The 19,359-nt window shown below is 37.6% G+C and overlaps 4 protein-coding genes across 5 annotated transcripts; 3 read left to right on the top strand and 1 right to left on the bottom strand.

The window, feature by feature from the left end:
* Positions 1-2,725, top strand: LOC147760630 (carnosine synthase 1-like). The gene is made up of 6 exons (XM_087017079.1): positions 1-241; positions 572-885; positions 1,261-1,453; positions 1,667-1,866; positions 1,988-2,102; positions 2,703-2,725. The coding sequence occupies exons 1-6, from the start codon at positions 1-3 to the stop codon at positions 2,723-2,725; spliced, it is 1,086 nt and encodes a 361-aa protein (XP_086873205.1).
* LOC106176028 (carnosine synthase 1-like) lies at positions 2,624-4,553 on the top strand. The gene is made up of 2 exons (XM_013558239.2): positions 2,624-2,974; positions 3,258-4,553. The coding sequence occupies exons 1-2, from the start codon at positions 2,798-2,800 to the stop codon at positions 4,551-4,553; spliced, it is 1,473 nt and encodes a 490-aa protein (XP_013413693.2). The 5' UTR covers positions 2,624-2,797.
* A 1,601-nt stretch (positions 4,554-6,154) lies between these two features.
* Positions 6,155-12,112, bottom strand: LOC106165845 (uncharacterized). 2 transcript variants are annotated; one of them, XM_087018136.1, is made up of 6 exons: positions 11,984-12,112; positions 9,692-10,560; positions 8,230-8,346; positions 7,836-7,949; positions 7,103-7,255; positions 6,155-6,879 (listed from the first exon to the last, which is right to left on the bottom strand). In XM_087018136.1, the coding sequence occupies exons 2-6, from the start codon at positions 10,530-10,532 to the stop codon at positions 6,182-6,184; spliced, it is 1,923 nt and encodes a 640-aa protein (XP_086874262.1). In that variant the 5' UTR covers positions 10,533-10,560; positions 11,984-12,112; the 3' UTR covers positions 6,155-6,181. The 2 variants fall into 2 exon arrangements, with proteins under 2 accessions (XP_086874262.1, XP_086874260.1); XM_087018134.1 differs by lacking the exon at positions 11,984-12,112 and having other exon boundaries at positions 9,692-10,864.
* On the top strand, positions 11,153-19,328 carry LOC106179959 (uncharacterized). The gene is made up of 9 exons (XM_087018133.1): positions 11,153-12,399; positions 12,658-12,768; positions 13,002-13,115; positions 13,275-13,448; positions 13,663-13,884; positions 14,266-14,384; positions 14,849-14,991; positions 15,746-15,849; positions 17,454-19,328. The coding sequence occupies exons 1-9, from the start codon at positions 11,706-11,708 to the stop codon at positions 18,371-18,373; spliced, it is 2,601 nt and encodes an 866-aa protein (XP_086874259.1). The 5' UTR covers positions 11,153-11,705; the 3' UTR covers positions 18,374-19,328.
* Positions 19,329-19,359: the final 31 nt, after the last annotated feature.

The following is a 19,359-nucleotide window of genomic DNA, read 5'->3' as shown; positions in this document are numbered from 1 at the left end:
ATGGTGGTACTGGGGGAACCTCTCACCTGTCTGAACCTGTGTTTAGAGGGTGGGAAGCAGTGTCCTGATGGTATGTTACTGGTACCCTCTTTAACATGGCTTCAGAAAGAACCCACCAATGAAGGAGAACTGCAAACCTTACGAGTACACAAGGCTGTCACATTTGACTCTTGTGGTCGAACATTTTTGGACATCTTCACTCCACCTCGTCGTGTCACTTACTTCATGAACCTTGCTACAGGTATAATATCCAGAAGTTAAATATTACATCATGTGACAATAGCTGTCATCGTGTATTAATCTGTATTCATTCGTCGTTCTGTTTGACTATTCATATTTCGTATATATTTTAAAGCCTATAGCAATGTCTTATTAATTTTTTCAAACCACACGCTTATTATCTTATCAATTAATTGTTTCAAGTATCTTTCTATTCAGTTGTATTTCTTTCTATTTATTTATGCAATTTTATATGATAAATTATATAATTTTTTGCATTTCTAAACCCGAAAATTCATTCACTGGATTAGAATTTTTTTGCAAAAAATTTGAAATACATATCCTATTGCAGATGATGAGAAAACAAATGTTTGCATGCGCAGTTACAACGTGGATTATGAAAAAGATTTAGAATGCCCACTGGGAGTCACGCAAGATTTGATGAAGTGTTTGGATGATCGAATTCTCACTCGTGTTCTGGTTGCGGACGCTGGTGTTGCCTATCCCGATACGCTGGCATTTTTGTACAGATCACGAACGCCTTACAACCAGGAGAGACGCAATATTTATGTGGTCGCTATTGAAAATAGAGAAGACGGAAAAGAAAAGATCAAAAAGGAACTGCCTGTATTAATAAGTTCTTTGCTTGGAAAAGGGATGAAAAAGGTAAATGTTAATAATAAGCGAGTCTCCTCTCTCTCTCTCTCTCTCTCTCTCAAAAACAATAAAAGAGAATATTAAGTGAATTGTTTTTACCATATTTGCATTCTTTTAAATAATAGGATATTTTTCTTTATCTGTGAGAGGAGAAAAAAACGCACAAGCATGTGGATATGTTATTAGTGGATATATATATATAAGGCGGGCGAATAAGATGTATTTCCTCGAAACTCAATTATCGACGATCATTAAATTAACATTCAGTCACCCACTCTTCCCACTTGATCGTGCCAAGATCTCAAAATGTTATATGCTTTTTGTGCATGCGCATGTCCGGTGTTCATCCATACAATCCTCACAAAATAACTTCTTATTGTTTAGGTAGTTGTCAAGGCAGGCGCGAGTGCTTCACGAAGAGTGTCCTACATTTCTGTCAATGACCAAGCTGGCGTCTACAGTGCCGTATGTCAAGGTCTGGATGTTCTGGAAGAGGGGGAGAGCATAGTTGTGGAGGCATTTTGTGAGACCCTTAAACCATTACCAGTCCCTCATCTTGACTACGAGGAACAGGCAGGTACGTTTCGCTATAGGAAACGGCAAAATACTAGCATTTTTAAATCTGTCCATTTCTAAAACTATCCATAATCAGTTAATATTATGGTTGCGCTTTCCAATTTCATGTTTATCTAAAATATAAGTCACATGCTTTTACTCATAACGAGATCACACAACAGCTTAATCAGCATTATTATTTTTTCTACTGTTAGTGCAAATCATTTATTTTTAGTCAGCATCAAGAGCAAGGACTTATCCTGCACAATACGAGCTGTCGTCTGCGGCACTCCTGATGGGAATCAGCTGGTTTCAGACATCGTCTGCGGCATTGGTCAGGCGGACAGAACGCTCCATTGCGACAATACTTTACCACTGTCTCTGGAAAGCTTTCTTATCCAGTGGGGGATACAGAAGAGATCCGAAATTGACAAGGTGAGTCGTTGAAGTAACTTAATTAAAGTGCTGATATCCCTGCAGAAGCAAAGAGGTGATGGCAACACATTTATGCAACAAAATCTGTAAAAGCCCATCTAATTCATATCATGATTTGCAGATACGTTCAATGATCAAGGAAAAAGCGGAGGATATATTGGGAAATTGGATGAAGCACGAGGAGTGTCTCAACAAAGAAGAACGCGGAGGATTATTAGCAAGAACAGGCATTATAGGTAAATCATGGAATAATTTAAGATTTAAAACAATATTGTGTATATCTCTAAAGTTAACATTTTTTATTGAATGCGAATAATATACTAATAAAAAAGGCGTAGGGGACACCCGCTATATAAGGCGCAAAAGTTTGAAATATGACCATGCACTGTTATTAAATTTTAGCAATTCTAAGTCAAATTCGTCATTCTGTATTGGATGTCATTTCTGTACTTAATTGTGTTGCAATACAAATAATTTTTGCTTGTTAAAAGAAAACATTAGTGTTATAATTATTATTTTGGCGGGTGAATAAAGTAAAAATAAAGATAAAATTACATGGCTTCAAACACAATGCATGATTTTTTTAAATATTGTGGCAAACAATTATAATTTATAATTTGCAATTTTTACGCTTAAAGTTATTGAACAGTAAACCTTCTTTCTTAACATCAGCTGTTCTAAACATTTCCTAACTTCTTTTAAGTAGTGTATATGAGGTAACAGGCTTGCGCAGTACAAAGACGACTCAGAAATGGTGATAACTAGATTCGCTTGCTCTGGCTTTATTGCATGATAAAAAGTTACATTTTTCTAGATAGATTTATTATATTTTTCAGGAGTCAATTTTGTCTTGACTTAGCAAGAAGCCGGCAGTTATGAGGCCGTTGCTGTCAGTGTCAATAACAGCAGGAAAATCATTGCAAACACACAGATGTGGGAATTGCAGAACCCTGCCGAGCTTGGAAGCAGCGTGCGGTCCCTGGTGGCAACCATGGTCAACCGTAGTCAGCGATTTCTTCTTCGAGGAAAGAAAATCCTCCTTATTGGAGGAGGAGAAGGGATACGCAAAGAGTTCGTTTGGAGAGCTGCCGAGGAGTACAATGTTAAGGTTAATTTTTTCAGCAGTAGAAATACAAATTTAACACTTGTATTTAGAGGGTTCGTGATTTGAAAAAAATGTTATACGTTTTGCTTATTTAATTTACTTTAAATATATATCATGTCGTAAACTTACCGTTTAAAGTATATATGAAATTTATTTTTATAAGAACTTCTATTAGAAAAGTATCAGAATTGTTATTGGTATCAAGGTAATGGTCATAGCTTTCTTAAAATGAAGTCTTGTTAATGAATGCTCCTTAATGCATGTGCGTGTTTTTAACCCATTTCAGATCATTTTGATTGACCCAGATCCTAATCACAGTGCGGTGAAAAGGGTATACAAGTTTATCCAATGTGATATAGAAGACCACAGCCACGATGATGAAAATACCAAGAAAATTGTCCATCTACTGCGCACACAAGGCCTAGACGTAGACGGATGCATGACTGTGGACGAGAATTACGTTCCTCTGACGGCTCTGGTGTGCGAAGCACTGCGCATGCTTGGAAATACCCCCGAGGCTTCAAGAAAGGCTAAGAAGAAAAGTTTGAGCCAAAATGCTTTATTGGCATCGTCAACCTACAGCTCTTTCTTGCCAAAACCTCATCTATATGCCGTCAAGATACGCGAAATTGTCCGACCTGAAGATGTGAAGGGATCGTCAAATCTCATAAGGTATCCCGCCATTCTGAAGCCGGAATACGGGGCATATTCCTTCGGTGTCCATCTGGTCAAAGACGAGGAAGAATGTCTGAAATGCTTCAACAGCATTCAGAAAACATTAAAGAACACAGATGAAAAAGCGTTTGGTATTGGTTACGGCAAGGAAATGCACCTAGCAGAGTATGCACTAGGAACCAAACATGGAGTCGAGGTCGTCATGTTTCGAGGAAAGATTTTAGCGGCATTCATCTCTGATTGTGGACCTACCCGCTTTCCTCTCTTTTTTGAGACTTCGTCATGTATGCCGTCAAGTTTACCCCTTGACAAGCAGCGACAGATGGTAATGGCCACAAAGCAGTGTGTTGACGCGGTTGGTCTCACTGAGGGAGTGTATAGTGTAGAGTTTAAAATGGCGCCGACGGGACCGAAACTGATCGAGATCAACGGACGTGTAACCGGCGCCCATTACCGGAACTGGGTACGCACCGTCTTCGAAACAGATATCCTTTTCCTAAATTTCTTAATTGCGTGTGGGATACAGCCCAGCGTCCGACCGTTGGAGCCAAGGTGCCAGCTCATAGGGGTCATGTGTACCACAACAGCCCACGCCAAGGCACTATCGCGACCGGGCATTGCTACACTGGAGATCCTTGCCGAGGCTCATGAAAAAGGGGAAATAATTTTGTTTTCAATGGAGTCCGAGTTGAAAGAAAATGAGCCCTTTGAGAACCTGTTATGCCAGGTAGCTGTAAAGGGGAAATCTGTAAATGAGGCGAAGAAAAAGCTGTTGGCTGTTTGCAGGAAATATGGAATAGACAACCAACAGTATCCAGTGGAGCGCTTTCTGTCCCCTTTCCTGGCAATGAAAGGCGACGACGCAGCTGTAGGGAATACGGGAATGTGTTTTTATGAAACAATTTGACAGTTGACAGTTTTCATTTTATGGCATTGGTAAAATCCATTCCATGGTAATTGGATTTCATTCTTTTATTTAATTCTATTCACCTTATTTCTAAACGGTAATTTTAGTATAGTTTCTTATATATATTAAGCAAAATAGAGGACTCTTAACTGTGTAAAGGGAGAGACATCTCTAGTACTCATAATGACTTGTTTATATTCAATCATTTTGTGTATTTATTTGTGCTGAGACAGGATTGCTCTTCAAAATGAAAAGAAGGAAAACTGGCATTAGATAAACTTTTCAGCTTTTGCTTTCCTCGTGCTTGTGCTGCACAAATGAAAATGCATCGATGTCTGTTTTCATTATTTTAATGTGGAGCATATATATATATGAAAGTTCATAAATGTTGTGGTTACCAATAAATTTTCATAGAAGTAAACAAAGCTTTGTCGTTTTATTTGAATTTAATTGAAATTTTTTTACAAAGGCCAAATCTAAATCAGTTTAAAATCTCAAAATATAATTATCTATTCAATTTCCGTCCTAGCACTTTTTCGAGCACGTAGTGATGTGCAAATAATTTTACGCATATCGCCTAATGCTATGAAGCTTGGCAATATTTTTCATACTGAAGATTTAAAAGGCTAATATCATCTTTTAAATTAATTTACAAACTACAAAGGAATTGTCATGATTAATATTGCCACGAGCTATAACTGACTGATAACTTGAGACCACTGTGTCGAAAAAAAAATTTCCACAATTTATAACCTGGTCTGTTATCCACTAGGACCCCCCCCCCCCAAACTTGGGCTCTCCCGACAAGACCGATTCTGCTTGAGGTCAAGAGACCGGTGAGCGTGTTTCCAAATTTCTGCAATACGCTAGCTAGATGTTCTCAGGAGAAACAGATACAATGACTTATGTTCACAAACTTCGTGATTTCTTTGTTGGTTTATATTTATCCAACACAATGATACCATATGGCGTTTTCAGATTCCGCACAAATTAGATTTTTTATATATGTGGAAAACGACTCAATGGCTAACATACACCAGAATACTTTTATTCATCTGAATAAAAATTCGACTGAATCACAAACAATGAATAATATTTCTAACCCTTTAAATAAATATTTCATTCTTTTTAACACGTATATCACATGTACATATATACACACGCCGTGTGAAGCTTCAGAAAAAAAAGTGAGAAAATGCATTGCACTCTCTCTCTCTCTCTCTCTCTCACTCTTTCTCTCATCACGCTTAGCTCATTTTCAGTTTAAAGCAATAATAACTCTTCGTTTCGGCCAAAAAATGAATTTTCCTGGAGTAAACAACAATTTTCCCATACTTACCAATGGTTAATGAATCCATTTTTACATTCAAAGTTAGTCCCTGGTTTTTTTCTAAAAAGTTTGGTTTTTTGTTAAAATCTCTTAAGAGATTTTAACAGAGTATAGACATCAGTGGAGGTCACGTGGTCTAAAGACAAGTTCAGATATCAGAATAAAAGCTATAACTGCTGTTTTTGTGGTAAAACAGAATATATTATATTTCTATGAGTTATTCACAAGGTTTTTATTGTGAAATATAGATCTCATATGAAGAGTTATTATCCCTTTAAATAACGTATGTGGGCTGTGTTCATACAAGTTCCTTTCTTGGAGTCTGATTGCTGTCAGTCGAACTAAACGAGTTATTCAAACCTCCATCTGCCATCAATTTTGGACCAAAGAAGTCCACGTGTGTACTTAAATCACTGTAACCGTCGTTATTGTCATCACATGAACTCGGCCCTGTCCCGCCTGGTCGTGATATATCTGGCAAGATATTCCACTCCAGTGGGGAGGAAAAGTTGACTGGGTTTGTCTCAGATCTCTGTTCATAATCTTCACACTTCCTGAGCTGTGTATCAAGCTCGTTGTACGTCCCAGGTAATATTACATCAGAGACTACAGATTCTGTGTCAGATAAGCAACATCGAGTATTGAGATACGGGTTCGTCACATATCGTTCCTTTAGTGACGATGGGTAATTGGGAAAGAGCATTGGACCCGCTTTTGCACAGTGCAGTGGCGTTTTAATAGATGCCGTTTTTGGTCGCACGGATTGTTCTAAACGCTCGGCCACAGTAAGTTTTGATCGTTTTGCTTTCTTGTCGCTTGTTTTTGGCGCCGACTCCTGTTTGGACTTGGTGACTTGCACAGTTGTGCCGATAGCCTCGACCTCAGAAGTGTGTGTTTGATGGTACGTTACTGAGGGATTGGCCTCTGTGACTTGAGGTAAACTTGACGTTTTAGACTCTCTCGAATAATTTTCATTCGCACTGTTTTCAGCAAGTTCTGTAGAATATAAGAAAATATTTTTGAAACACAAACATAATATAAAAAAGGTAATTGAATGAATATACAAACAAATGAACGCTTTAAATGGGTGAACAAATCATATTATATATTGCACTTTTGTTAATATATAATTCCTTTTATTGATATTTTAGTAGATATTGCGAAACAAAATAGGAGTTAACACGTCTGTATATATAGTGCTAAGGATCAACTAACATACTTTTGGGCAACTTCTGTCCTGTTCGGTTCGCGACAAATTCCTCTGTGAACGGCAGAAGCGCTATCTTTTCATTATTTGGATTGCAGTCAGCCTTGCCACGTCTGATAAGAGGAGCACCCACATTTCGCATTGCCATGGGAGTCGACGTATATCCTGAAAGAGAGGTCAGTGATTATTAGAGGTCAAGAAGACAATCGATTACGAAGTGCACCCCGCAAAAAGATTCATTATTCAAATGGCTCATATTTTAGATAGTCCATATCATCACTATTAAAATCTGCTTGACATTTATATCTTTTTTTTATTCGTGCACCTCGGTGACAATTTTTATTCAACACACACAACGCAATTCAATGCTGCTTACAGATTTCCTTACAGAGGTTTACAGACAATACATCACGTTGTGATAAGTAGAAAAATACACTTACACAAAACACTGCATAATGACACTGACGCTCACGCACACACATTGATATTTAATATGTATGCTTAATGTATTGAAAGCAATATTAATGCACAATAAACCTTGCTTTCTGTGCTACTCAAGACAATTTCCCCACTGTCGTAAGTTGAAACACGTTTAATAGTCATAGCGTAAGTATGGTGTAAGTATGGTTAGGAAAATCGCCACAAAAACAGAAAAAATAAATACATCCTTAATGTTTTAGGTTATTTCATATTTCTAAGACGGGTCTATACATTAAGAAGATGTATTCGTAGAGTCTTATTATACCTGTCCGTGCTGCCATGTCTTCTTTACTGCAACCATTCTGTAAGTTGACCAGTGATAACGCATTTTTCTGTAATTTGGGTGGTAGCCTACTGAATTCCTTCGCTTCTATTTTCTCTGAAAATGAAATCTAAAAAAGTGAATTATTTCATGTGCTCTTTATAACCGTTATCAAAGGTCTTCGAGGAGTATATTAAGCTCTTTGTGTTCAGAGGAATACCATGTACATTCAAACTATCGAAAAGTTAAATCTCAAAACATTCAGTTATTAATTACAGGTAACCACAGCGCCACCCAATCGGAGCAGAATGACTAAAAATGAACATTTCCATTAAATATGACTGTACAATTGTGTTGCCTGGTATCTGTTTGAAAAGGAGAATAAATTCCGTTATACCCGCTCTCTCGTCGTCGGCGAGACCCTCTTCTCCTAATGACCGCAGTCTATCTTCCCTAAGAACTTCTAGCAATCCACCTGCTTTGTACAAATGTTCACTGCCATTCAACTCGGTCCCTTAAAGAAAATAAGGAAAGAGACAGATCACATTTAAGGCAGGTGAAAATGGTTGCGTTTGTGCTATAGCGGGCGCTTGGTTCAATTTTTGAATATCTGGTTGGGGTAGGAAAGATGATCACCATTTATTAGGTTTGCTAGATATGAAAATAACTGTCATAACAGGTGAAGAAACAACAATAATTAATATTATGTGTGATGTAGAAATTAAAGCAAATCAAAGGGCAAAAGTAATGTAATGTCAAATTTGAGTCATTTTCGGGAAGAAATTAACCCATAAGTTATTTCATTAAAGTGAATGGAAATGAAAAATAATGTTTTAGATTATTTCTAGTAAATAAGTCTATATTTAAGGGATATTATAATATTTAGACAGAGGCCTGAAAATCATTCAAATTTGACCGCATGTGAACTTTGACCTACTTTAAAGCTAGATTGCACAATAACATTTTTGTTACTTTACCTATTAGAACAATTTTTCAGCTAAATAAATGAGCCTAACTTCTATTCATACCTTCATGTAGCAAACCTATTAAATGGTGAGTATTTTCCTCCCATATCCCCTAATTCAAAAACACTTCAAGTATTTGTGTGATCCATAAATGTCTCATACTGTACAGTAAACTGTCAAATCTCATGAAATCTCTTTCATGAGGGCAGAAATTATCAGAAATTACCATGCCCTTAATATTGACTAACAGTCTCTTTAAAAATAACTTCACAAGTTTATTTTTCATAAAAATGCCTCAAATTTGACCTCAGGTGACCTCTGACGTCATTTGTTAACAGGTTACTCAATATTACGAAACTAACTTTACTTATTTCTTGAAAATGCATATATTGACGCAAAAGTGTTGCTTTATATCATATGTTTTCACTATATGGATGTTTATACTCTCATCTGTTAGGGTGTTACCGTATATAATGACTACAAACATAATGAAAGCTTCTGATTTGAGAGTGCTACCACACATAATCTGACTCCTGGCTAAATTTATGAGATTCCATATGATACCAATGAACCTAAGTCACCCACTTCGTACCGATCGACCCCTCTACCTGACAAACTAAACGGTGTGGATTGAACCATTATCGTAGCGTATTCGTCAATCAGAATAAATCCTGGTTCCACTTGTAAGGCTGTTTATTCAAAGTCTTTTGTTGATTTTACGCATTTAATGCACTTATATGGCCGTGTATGTCCCAACGTGTATCTAGGTCAGTCGTCATATTTAACGGTTTGATCTCGCCAATAAGTGGACCCGTGCTAATTTGAAGATTGTGCTTTTTAGTCATCCAATTATTATTATTATTATTATTATGACAAGACACATACAGGACTTACCTACAGCTATGATGTGTAGGGGCACGCCTTCACACTTTTCTACTAATTCCTCAAGTTGGTCATTTCTGAACTTGACCGAGTCGCACACCTCCTGCAGCAATGACCCTCCTTCTTCGGTGGTCAATCGAGACAATCGGACTGGGTGATAAACTCTGCCTAGGGAGGCAAAGTTAAAACTGTATTTTGATACCAATAATACCCATAGGTTTTGGCATTGCTTGACTAGGTCTCCAATCAGATTCAGTAGCAATGTTTGGATGGGCCTATCCTGATGCAGATAGTCAGGGTCGGTATCCGTATCCTCTTTCGTACCGGCTGTTAAGTCATTCTGAAGCTTGGACTCAGTAAAATTCTTTTCATCAGCAACGACAACGTGCTCGCAATTATCTATTAAGATGACGTATCTCTTGCACACCTTATCAAAATGGTTCTTTATATGCGCAGCCAAGTCGTGCTTCCAGTTAAACTGCGACGCCTCGTCGAAAGGGTCATGGTAGTTGAACGATGTAGGAAACTTCGTGGCTAGATTGAATCGTTCAATAATCTGGAGTGCAGATTGTACTCCTGTGAGATCCACCCTCGCCACATAAAGGGGCACTATTTTGTCATTATCTGTTCGATCAATTTCGCAGTGGCTGGTTTTCCCAGGCGGCAGGCATCTTGCTACAGACCTCTCTTCCCTGTAGCGCTTGTCAACTTCTCGTACGACTCTCTCGGCAAATTCGGTCTTGCCGATGGCAGGTTGGCCGTAGATTCCAAATATGCGAAACTTTTCCCATCGATTCAAAACTTCGTCCATCTCCAATTCACGACCAACAAACGTGTACCCCAACTGTGTCATGGTTCCTCTCTATCCCTCTGCGCCAATTCTGAATTTTGGAATCAGTTAATCTGAACAATCTATATTTAGCTTACGCCAAAGTTCCCAGTTTCTATATTGGCAGTTTCTGCATATGATTATGATTATTATATGAAATTTATGAGTCATCGGAGATTGATCTAGGTCACTCTTTCTTATGGCCTACAAACAAATTAAATCAACCGGCTTTATCAACTTCTGACAGAGTTCCCTAAAAGTGTACACAAGCCATACGTCCATTGTGACATTGTTCACTCATTAAAGATATCTTTCATTTATTTCTGCATTACAATGCTGTACACTGATACACGCTATATATGCTAGTGATTATACCGACAGTCACATATGTAGCTCATGTAAACATGTTCTAATACTTTTCCAGTAGAATAGGCACTTGTAGACGGTAGTGTTGTTTCACAAAACACCACACTTCTCGCTCTATTCATGGTTTAAAATGCCAATCTATGTTAAGATCTGCAATGAATAAGCAGATTTCCCTAGCATTTCGCTATTTAGACTATTTAGGTCAATGCTGCATGTGTCCATTTATATGTGATAGGCTAGAGATAAATACATGCGCGTACCTGCAAGACACCAATGTCTGGGTTGGCACACTATACCCGTGCAGGAGCATTATCCACTCAGCACATTTTTCAATCACGTCAGTTTTTTCATAGTATATATTGTACGTACGTATATATTGTGCGTATGCACAAGGACCGAAACGAGGCTACAGGAAATTAACTCGCTAGCGCAGTTTTTTTTCTATATATCCATGTCTGCCCATTCCCCCAACACTCAATTAAAATAGGATCCCTATGTGACTGCCAGAAATTTTCGTGGGCACGTACAAGTACATTGCCCAATTTAGACATGGGTACATTTTCATATATTTCACCACTTAATGACAACACTATGTTGATACAGAATAGGCCTTTGCTGACTTGTGTATCATTTCAAAAGCTGTAAATAACATACTCTGTGGTATCCCAACTAAAAGATAATAATGCCAGTACCTCTGTACTTTGACATATGGGTGTGTTACGTTAAACAGCCCTAGTTCATAAAAGGACCAACTGCACGCACTCGCACTGCTGGTTCTTTTGTTGCAGAAAGGTCACATTTTCTTTGCATCACGTGTCAATAGTAAACAACATGGCGTTCAATTTAGAGCACCCTATTTTCTTCGGGCGAGAAAAGGAAATAAAGCTTATAACAGATTCTTGGACACAGCATCGGATATTTGGTATCTATGGCCCTCCCGGGATTGGTAAGGCAAGCTTAACGAGGGAGATTTTGAGACAGGTGTCTGCGAAGGCGTATAATGGTGACCTATGCACTACATTCTTGTCGATGCAAAGAGTAAACAGTGCAAAAGACTTCTTTAAGTACGTTGCTCTCGAATTATTAGAAGACAAAGTGCCTTTGCTTACCGGCGATTCCACCCCTGAGCTGCTGCAGCAACAAATCATTGAGCATTTAAAAAATATTGCTCCCTGTGTGTTGATTTTTGAAAAATGCGAACACATCGCCGTGTCTGAGGCAACCACGAGAAACGTCAGTCATGACCTGCAGAATGTGCTGCTCACGTTTGTTTTTGACGTCATAACCCAGTGCCCTGACGTGAGGGTCTTCATCGTTTCCCGCACCAAGTTTCAGTTTGCAAGACTGAGCAGAGAATATTTTCAGCTGAGTTTAATGCCACTCTGTATTTCAGATGCAAAGGCGTTATTACTCGACACTTTTTCTCACTCCCATGCAGAAAATGAAAGTCCATTTATAGATGAAGATACTTTGACCAAACTTGCAGAACAATGTACAAGATTGCCCCTTGCTTTAACCATTGTAGGTAAGTTGAATTTATATATATTTCCGGGAAGTAATATTTTGGGCAATTAAGAAAGTAGATTTTTAAACTTCATTGTCATAATCTATTTATTTATTCATCCAATTATTGTACTGTAATGTTATGTTGAGAATACCTCGAATTTTCTAGCCATTAAGAGAGAGGATATTATTAACTTTCTAAACATTACTTATTTATCTATAATTTTTTTTCATTTCGTTAAAACATTCTCTTGAGAATATATACCTCGAATGTTTGTAGGGAGCATGCTACGTGATGGTAATCTGAGCCCAAGTGAAATGTTGGACCTCATGAAGGAAGAACGCCTGAAAGCTCTCAGTGACAAGAGTTTCTCTGACTCTGAGAGAATAGGTGGGTTTACTTTGGAGAAAGGTATATATTGGATGACAAAAACGTGTTTAGGAAAATATTGAAAGGCATATCTATTGAGATAATTATTTCTCCCTTTCTAGTTACTTTGTCTCTCTTTAAAAGTGGCCAAATACAATGTAGAAAAAAAGATAATAGAATATTGTTTTTTAATGATAATTTCGGAAAAACCAAGACAATATAATTGTTTTATTTATTTTCTTTTTCAATTTAAGATAAAGTGATAACAAATCACCTTGCACGACTGACAGAAGTTTTCAGACAGCACTTAGCGGCCATTGGTTATATCCCTGGTCACTTCAGCAAAGAAGCCGTTGCTGCAGTTTTGGGTATGGGTATATAATTGCATGTCTTTTATTTATTTATTTATTTATTTATTTATTTATTTATTTATTGCAATTGTGTACAAATGCTCCGGACTGTTGAGCACTCTGTTCCACACTCACGCTTGTTATATATATATAGCATTATAGCATTATATCATGTAGGCATCAAGCAAGACACTGGTGGCGTTAAAGTCGTGAAAGAACTGTCAAGAGTGTCCATTATACATGAAGAATCAGCAGGATTGTCTTTAGTACTGAGACAAAAGATGAGATATGACATCAACTCGTTGATGAGGGAATATGTGGAAAAGCATGTGCGGATAAGGGAATTACCAGGTTAGTTCTGTCAAAGTATTAAAAGGTTTCTGAACACAGGTAGATGATGTCGGTTTTATCTGCGGTTTAAGAAATTACTGAGCTTATGGTAATATCAAAGAAATAGAAGCGAAATACACATTTAGAGGACTAAATCGTGTTGAGTATGAGTACATCAATTCATTACCACGAGAACTCTAGAGTCTCTAAAGTCAACATAATGTGTTCTTTTCAGAGGTAAGGCTACGTTATAGTAAGTTTTTCGCAGATATTCTTCAGTGCGTTAATGTCCAAATGCAGTCCAAGAACTCAAAGACTGCCACTGCCACCATGAACGTGGAATGGAAGAACTTGGAGAAGCTGCTCACTCAGGCGATGCATTGTACTGAAGACAGCTACAAGAGTTTTATAAAAGTAGCTGTGCTGGCAGAATACCCTATCATCAACTTTTTCCAAAGTATGTTATTTTTTAAGTGTGTCAAGTCACAAGTATAATTTCACTGTAGTAAATTTGTTTCATTTGGTGTTTTGTATCTATAGTATTAAGTCTTATTCATTTCAAAGTATTTGATGATTTCATTGTGAATATGTATTTCCTGATTTTTGCCATGACATCTACATGACGAAATGAATTTATTCAGTTGTAAAAACGTCATTTTAAAATGGAGCCAAGGTTGCGTTAGTTGTTTATACATGAAGGACATTTATTTGGGCGAATTAAAGCATACAGATATTATTAACAGAACAATCATTCAAAAATCTCAAGTATAAAACTTATTTTAATATTTTTATAAACAGTTTTGTTATCACGATTATGGGTTAGTTGCTTATTATGCAGAGGATAGCATTGGCTTCTATAAAGACATGATGGAACAGGCTAGAATGTTTGATGGTGCCGACCACAGACATCATGGACTTATGTTATCAGCATATGCACAGGCGGTGACCAATATTGAGGTAAATAAATAAATAAATAATCAGTTTAAGGTATATAATTTGCATGACTTTCCAAATGTATATGAGACCATATATAATAAATGTTATTTTTGAATCCGATGTGTCTTACAGCTCACCATGAGTGGTTAGTTAAGATGAGGTATTTTGTATTCACTTCTAACTTAGATGTTGTACGTTTTGTGTTCTGCTAGGTTTAAATCTGCTACTTATTTTCTGTCATTCTATTACTGTACTTCTCTTTATTAGTTTCGGTATTTCATCTATTTATTTTTTATCTCATTATTTGTCACCAGGATGTTGCTTTGCGTATGCACTCGTACCCATATGTCAAACACAAAGCCTTTTCATTTAATTGCAATAACATGTATATTCCATCATTATTCCAGTTATGCTGAACGGTTGTATTTACGACAAATAAGGTCATAAACAGTTAGTATTGTAGTTCTGGCTTTGTAATATTTCAGGGAGATATACAAAAAGGCATAGATTATTATGAGAAGGCGAGGGTAATTCTTTCCGTCAAGGGAACTCCTATAGACATGGCCTCTCTGTATCAGCACCTGGGTTGGAATTACTACAAGACTGGTGACCTGAATAAGTCACAATGGTAGGTTAAGGATGAGCTTTAGCTTTTGCGCCAACCCACTCTGTGATGGAATTAATTTTTGTTGAATCTATCAGTGTTCTAATAAGGTGATTACATTTAAGACTCGATCGTTTCTTCCAAGATAAAACAATTTTTTTACATTTGACACATAACTTTCTGGTATTCCTATAGAGTCCTGTTGGTCGTTTCATTGGAAATTAGCCCAAAAACCTCTGGGGTCCTATAGAGCATGTCTTCTGAATAGGAAGTCTATAGGACGCGCAATATCATTTCTTTAGGGTCCCATAGTGTCCTATAGGACTCATGTAGGATGTTGGCTTTTAGTTACATAAGTAATGTAACCTTTAAGATGCATATAAAGTCAATGTTTTGCAACAAAAGCCAACCAAATATCAGCATATAGTTTCAAAACAGTATAACTAGGAGAATTACCCAAATTTATTGTTTAATATTACCCGAAAATCATATTTGAGCGGATTTTTCTCCTAGCTTTCTATGCTGTATTTAAAAGGGGCAGAAAAAAAGGGTTAGATAAGAAGTTAAACGTCTGACCAAAACTTTAAAGAAGGGAGTACTCTAAAGCTCTAATATGGGTGATCGGGTGGTTTAATCAGTTTATCCCTTGGCATATATCGAAGTTATTTGAGTTGTATAAGAAACTACAGGTAGTAGAATTGGTTTATATGTGTTACTGGGAATCCATGCTCCACCGGTTCATATGTACCTTTAAATATAGATGATGTTGTATTTACAGGTACCTTCAGAAAGCATTCAAATTGGAAACGGATGGTGGTATGCACACAAACCTTGTTATGTGTCAAACCCTTTCGACCTTGGGCCTCGTCTTTACAGGGATGGGTGAGTAGTAAAATCATCACTTTATATACACGTGCAGAATTTTAGCGCCTTTGAACTACAGTGTAGAGCATAAAATTGGAAATGAACACAGTTGTGTGATAAAGGCTACCAGTATGTGTGGTACATTTAGGAGTATACGTACACACACTGGACAAAAGAAGTGTCACCCCCTAACTCAGAGTAATGAAAGTAGGCAGATCTTGGGTATTTATAATGCCTGGTCTACTTATAATGTGACTAATGAGTATAAAACCGCTATACCATGGAATTGTATTGTTGGTCTTGTACATGTACAGCAAATGTTATTCCTGTCTTCCTCCAATATGGCAAGATACAGGCAATTATCTAACGGCTATAGGTGCAAGTTATTAACCTCAAGAGGCGGAATATAAGCAATGTCAGAATATCGATACAATTGAATTGTTCAGTCAAAACCGTGCAGAGGGTCTGGTCTCGGTATAGAAACACTGGATCAAGAGACAAATTGCCTCTGATGGGTCGTCCAAGAAATAATACTGGCTGTGAAGACCGACGACTGATTTTGATGTCGAGGTTGTCAAAGTTCGACACTGCTTGTCAGTTGACAACACAGTGGAACAATTTCACACATAAGAATGTGTCTGTGAAAATTGCTAGGCGTCGGTTACATGCTCAGAGAGCGTACAGCAGGGTAGCAAGACTGAAACCTCTTATATCGTTACAAAACAGGCAACGTAAAGTAAACTAGGGTCAACAGGATCTGGAACTGGGCAGTTCATGACAATTGGTCCTATATATTTTTTCTGATGAGTGTCGCTTTGGTCTGACCTCTGATGACAAACGGGTACTATGCTGGCAAACTGCTGGTAAAGTATTTGAACCACATGCACTGAATTTTCGAACCCTAAGCAGCATATTCATCACGGCGTGGGGCTGCATCAGCATCCATGGCTTGGGCGAATTGATAGTGGTTAGTGGAAACATGAATCACTAGAAATATATCGATGTTTTGGAGTCAGGCTTTCTACCATCTATTACTAACATGTTTGGTGACAGGAATTATCCATTTGTTCACCAGGATGACAATGCTCCTTGTCACAGGCCCAGAGCAGTTGATGATTGGTTTGACCAACAGGACATTCGCAGGGTGATGTGGCCTGCCCAGAGTCCGGATGCAAACATAATAGAAAATGTGTTGAATGATATGTCAAAACTTTTTACAAATGCCCGACTAACCAGCAAAAAACTATATTCAGTGTTTCATGCTTGGGCCAGCATAAGCCCTGAACGCATCAGACAATTATATGAAACCTTGCTTCGTAGACTGGCACCTATTATTAGGTCACGTGGCTATGCCACTAAGTACTAATTTTGGACTTGAAACTGCATATTTTGGTAGAATGTATATTTTGTTCTCATTTTGTGATTTTTTGTGAATTTTGATGTTAATAAAATGATACCAGGAGCATATCATTCCACAGTCATTTATCTCCCCCATAGTATTGGCTCAGTAGGGGTGACACTTCTTTTGTCCAGTGTGTGTATATGAATTTCAGCTCGTTTTTTATATTTTATAAGCTAAAAAATGATTGATATCACAATTGCCCTTATTATAATAATTTCAGGAAAGCTTAAAGAGGCCATACGCTATTTTATGCACTCCTTTGAGTTACGCGTATCCAGCTTTGGAGAACATCCTTCCATCGGTGGTATGTACAACAATATGGGAATGGCATATCTTGAGCAGGGAGATGATGACCGAGCACTCAAGAATTTTGAACTTGGTCTGAAATACAAACGAAAATTTATGAAACAGCCCAATTTAGCCGTGGTTGACTCACTAAGTAACACAGCGATGTTTTACGTCAGAAAGGGGGATACTGAGAGAGCTTTGCCTATGCTGCAGGAGGCATTAGCTATGTGTCAGCGAATTGGAAAGACGACAGAAATAGCTCTCATTTATGATGATTTTGGACTTGTTTGTATGAAGAAAAAGGAGTTTCCTGAAGCTGAGGATTATTTTCAGAAAGCTGTTGACACCCGAAGGGAACATACCCCTAATCATTTCACATTGGCTGAGCACCTGCTGCATTTAGGACAGGCACAGGCTGAGCAAATATACGAGGCAGTGGCTCAGCGAATCGACCAAGAAAACGTGGCACCAAATGGACAGACTGTGATAACTGAAAACAACAGCAAAGGGTGTGAGCAAGTGTTTGGATACCACGATGGCATTTTGTCCACGAATAAACATAACACTATGCCCAAGGCGACTGGTAGGCCAAACCAAAAAGTTCTAAACTGTGATCAGTATCGAAATCTATATGAACAAAGTCTGTTCAACTTTGAAAAAGCTGCTGAATTAACTCCGCAGGTTCATGAGCAATTCCCAAGGTCTAAAACGCCGTTCATAGTTTATAAGGAACTGGCAAAGCTTTACAAGATGGCTGGTGAGGTCAAAGCATCGACGAAAAACGAAATGTTGGCAAAAATGGAAGTGACGCGTTTGAATGGACTTGGTGTACAAGTTGATAGAGATTTTTAAGTAAGGAAGCAAAAATGTTTTTTCGAAAATTTGATCGGGTTTGGGTCAACATGACTGCATTAAATGTTTTGTTTTTTTTTTTTCTTTGAAAAACAGCTCAACTGTGCTAGTACAAAAATTAAGTAACGGCTTGAAACTGGGTTTTGAATGGCATTTTAATTGAGTAGATTGAAGAAAATTACTTGACCAGCTGAGCATACAACAAAGCCTGCCGTTGTCTCTTTAAGATAATAATCATTATTCAAAGCGTCCGAGAACAACCTGGCTGGCGCAGGCTGCGGAGCACAAAGATTTTGAAAAATAGTTTGAGGAGTTCTTTATATAAAGTAAGTCTTCTTCAATCTCAGTTCATAAGCGTCTTAGAGAGATCCCAGGGCGATCCAAATAATACTCTACCATGTATATTTTACACCTAAAACAGCCCCCCCCCCCCCCCCCCCATCAATTGTAATTGGTTGGCTACTGGCCCTGAGGCATACCTAAAGTAATCTGCTTCTGTCCGCCGATTCTGACATGACAACAGTGAAAGGATTAATCAATATATTCGTTTTGATATCCACCGAAATGTCAACTATTATTCCTGACATGCATGTCCTTTCTAAATGTCTTTTATTATCCAATATTTATAATTTATATTTGTATGAGACGATTGTTTCTTTTTAACTTTATATTTTCTGACTGGCGGTCGAATACTCTAAAATAAGTTTTATCTTGTGTGATACTTATGTAATCAAGTCTCCAGAGCATCAAACAAATATCAGACAAAAATATGACTGTATTTAAATGCACTGGACTGTACTATGGGACCATGAAAAACGAAAATTCATTAAAATATGTTGGTCCTGGTGGCACAACTTTTTGCTTATACATGTGTTAGGGCTAGTAAGTGCTGCAATCCCAATACAATAAATAGATTAATAACTAATAATGCTTTGTTTCTGCGTGACTTTGATTAAATTGTATTTTGACATATTTGCATAATGATA

Source organism: Lingula anatina, chromosome 7 (assembly GCF_051362555.1).
Source record: "Lingula anatina isolate TDL-2025a chromosome 7, LinAna3.0, whole genome shotgun sequence".
Taxonomy (NCBI): domain Eukaryota; kingdom Metazoa; phylum Brachiopoda; class Lingulata; order Lingulida; family Lingulidae; genus Lingula; species Lingula anatina.
Note: the sequence above shows the minus strand (reverse complement) of the source record. Positions and strands in the feature narration are given on the sequence as shown.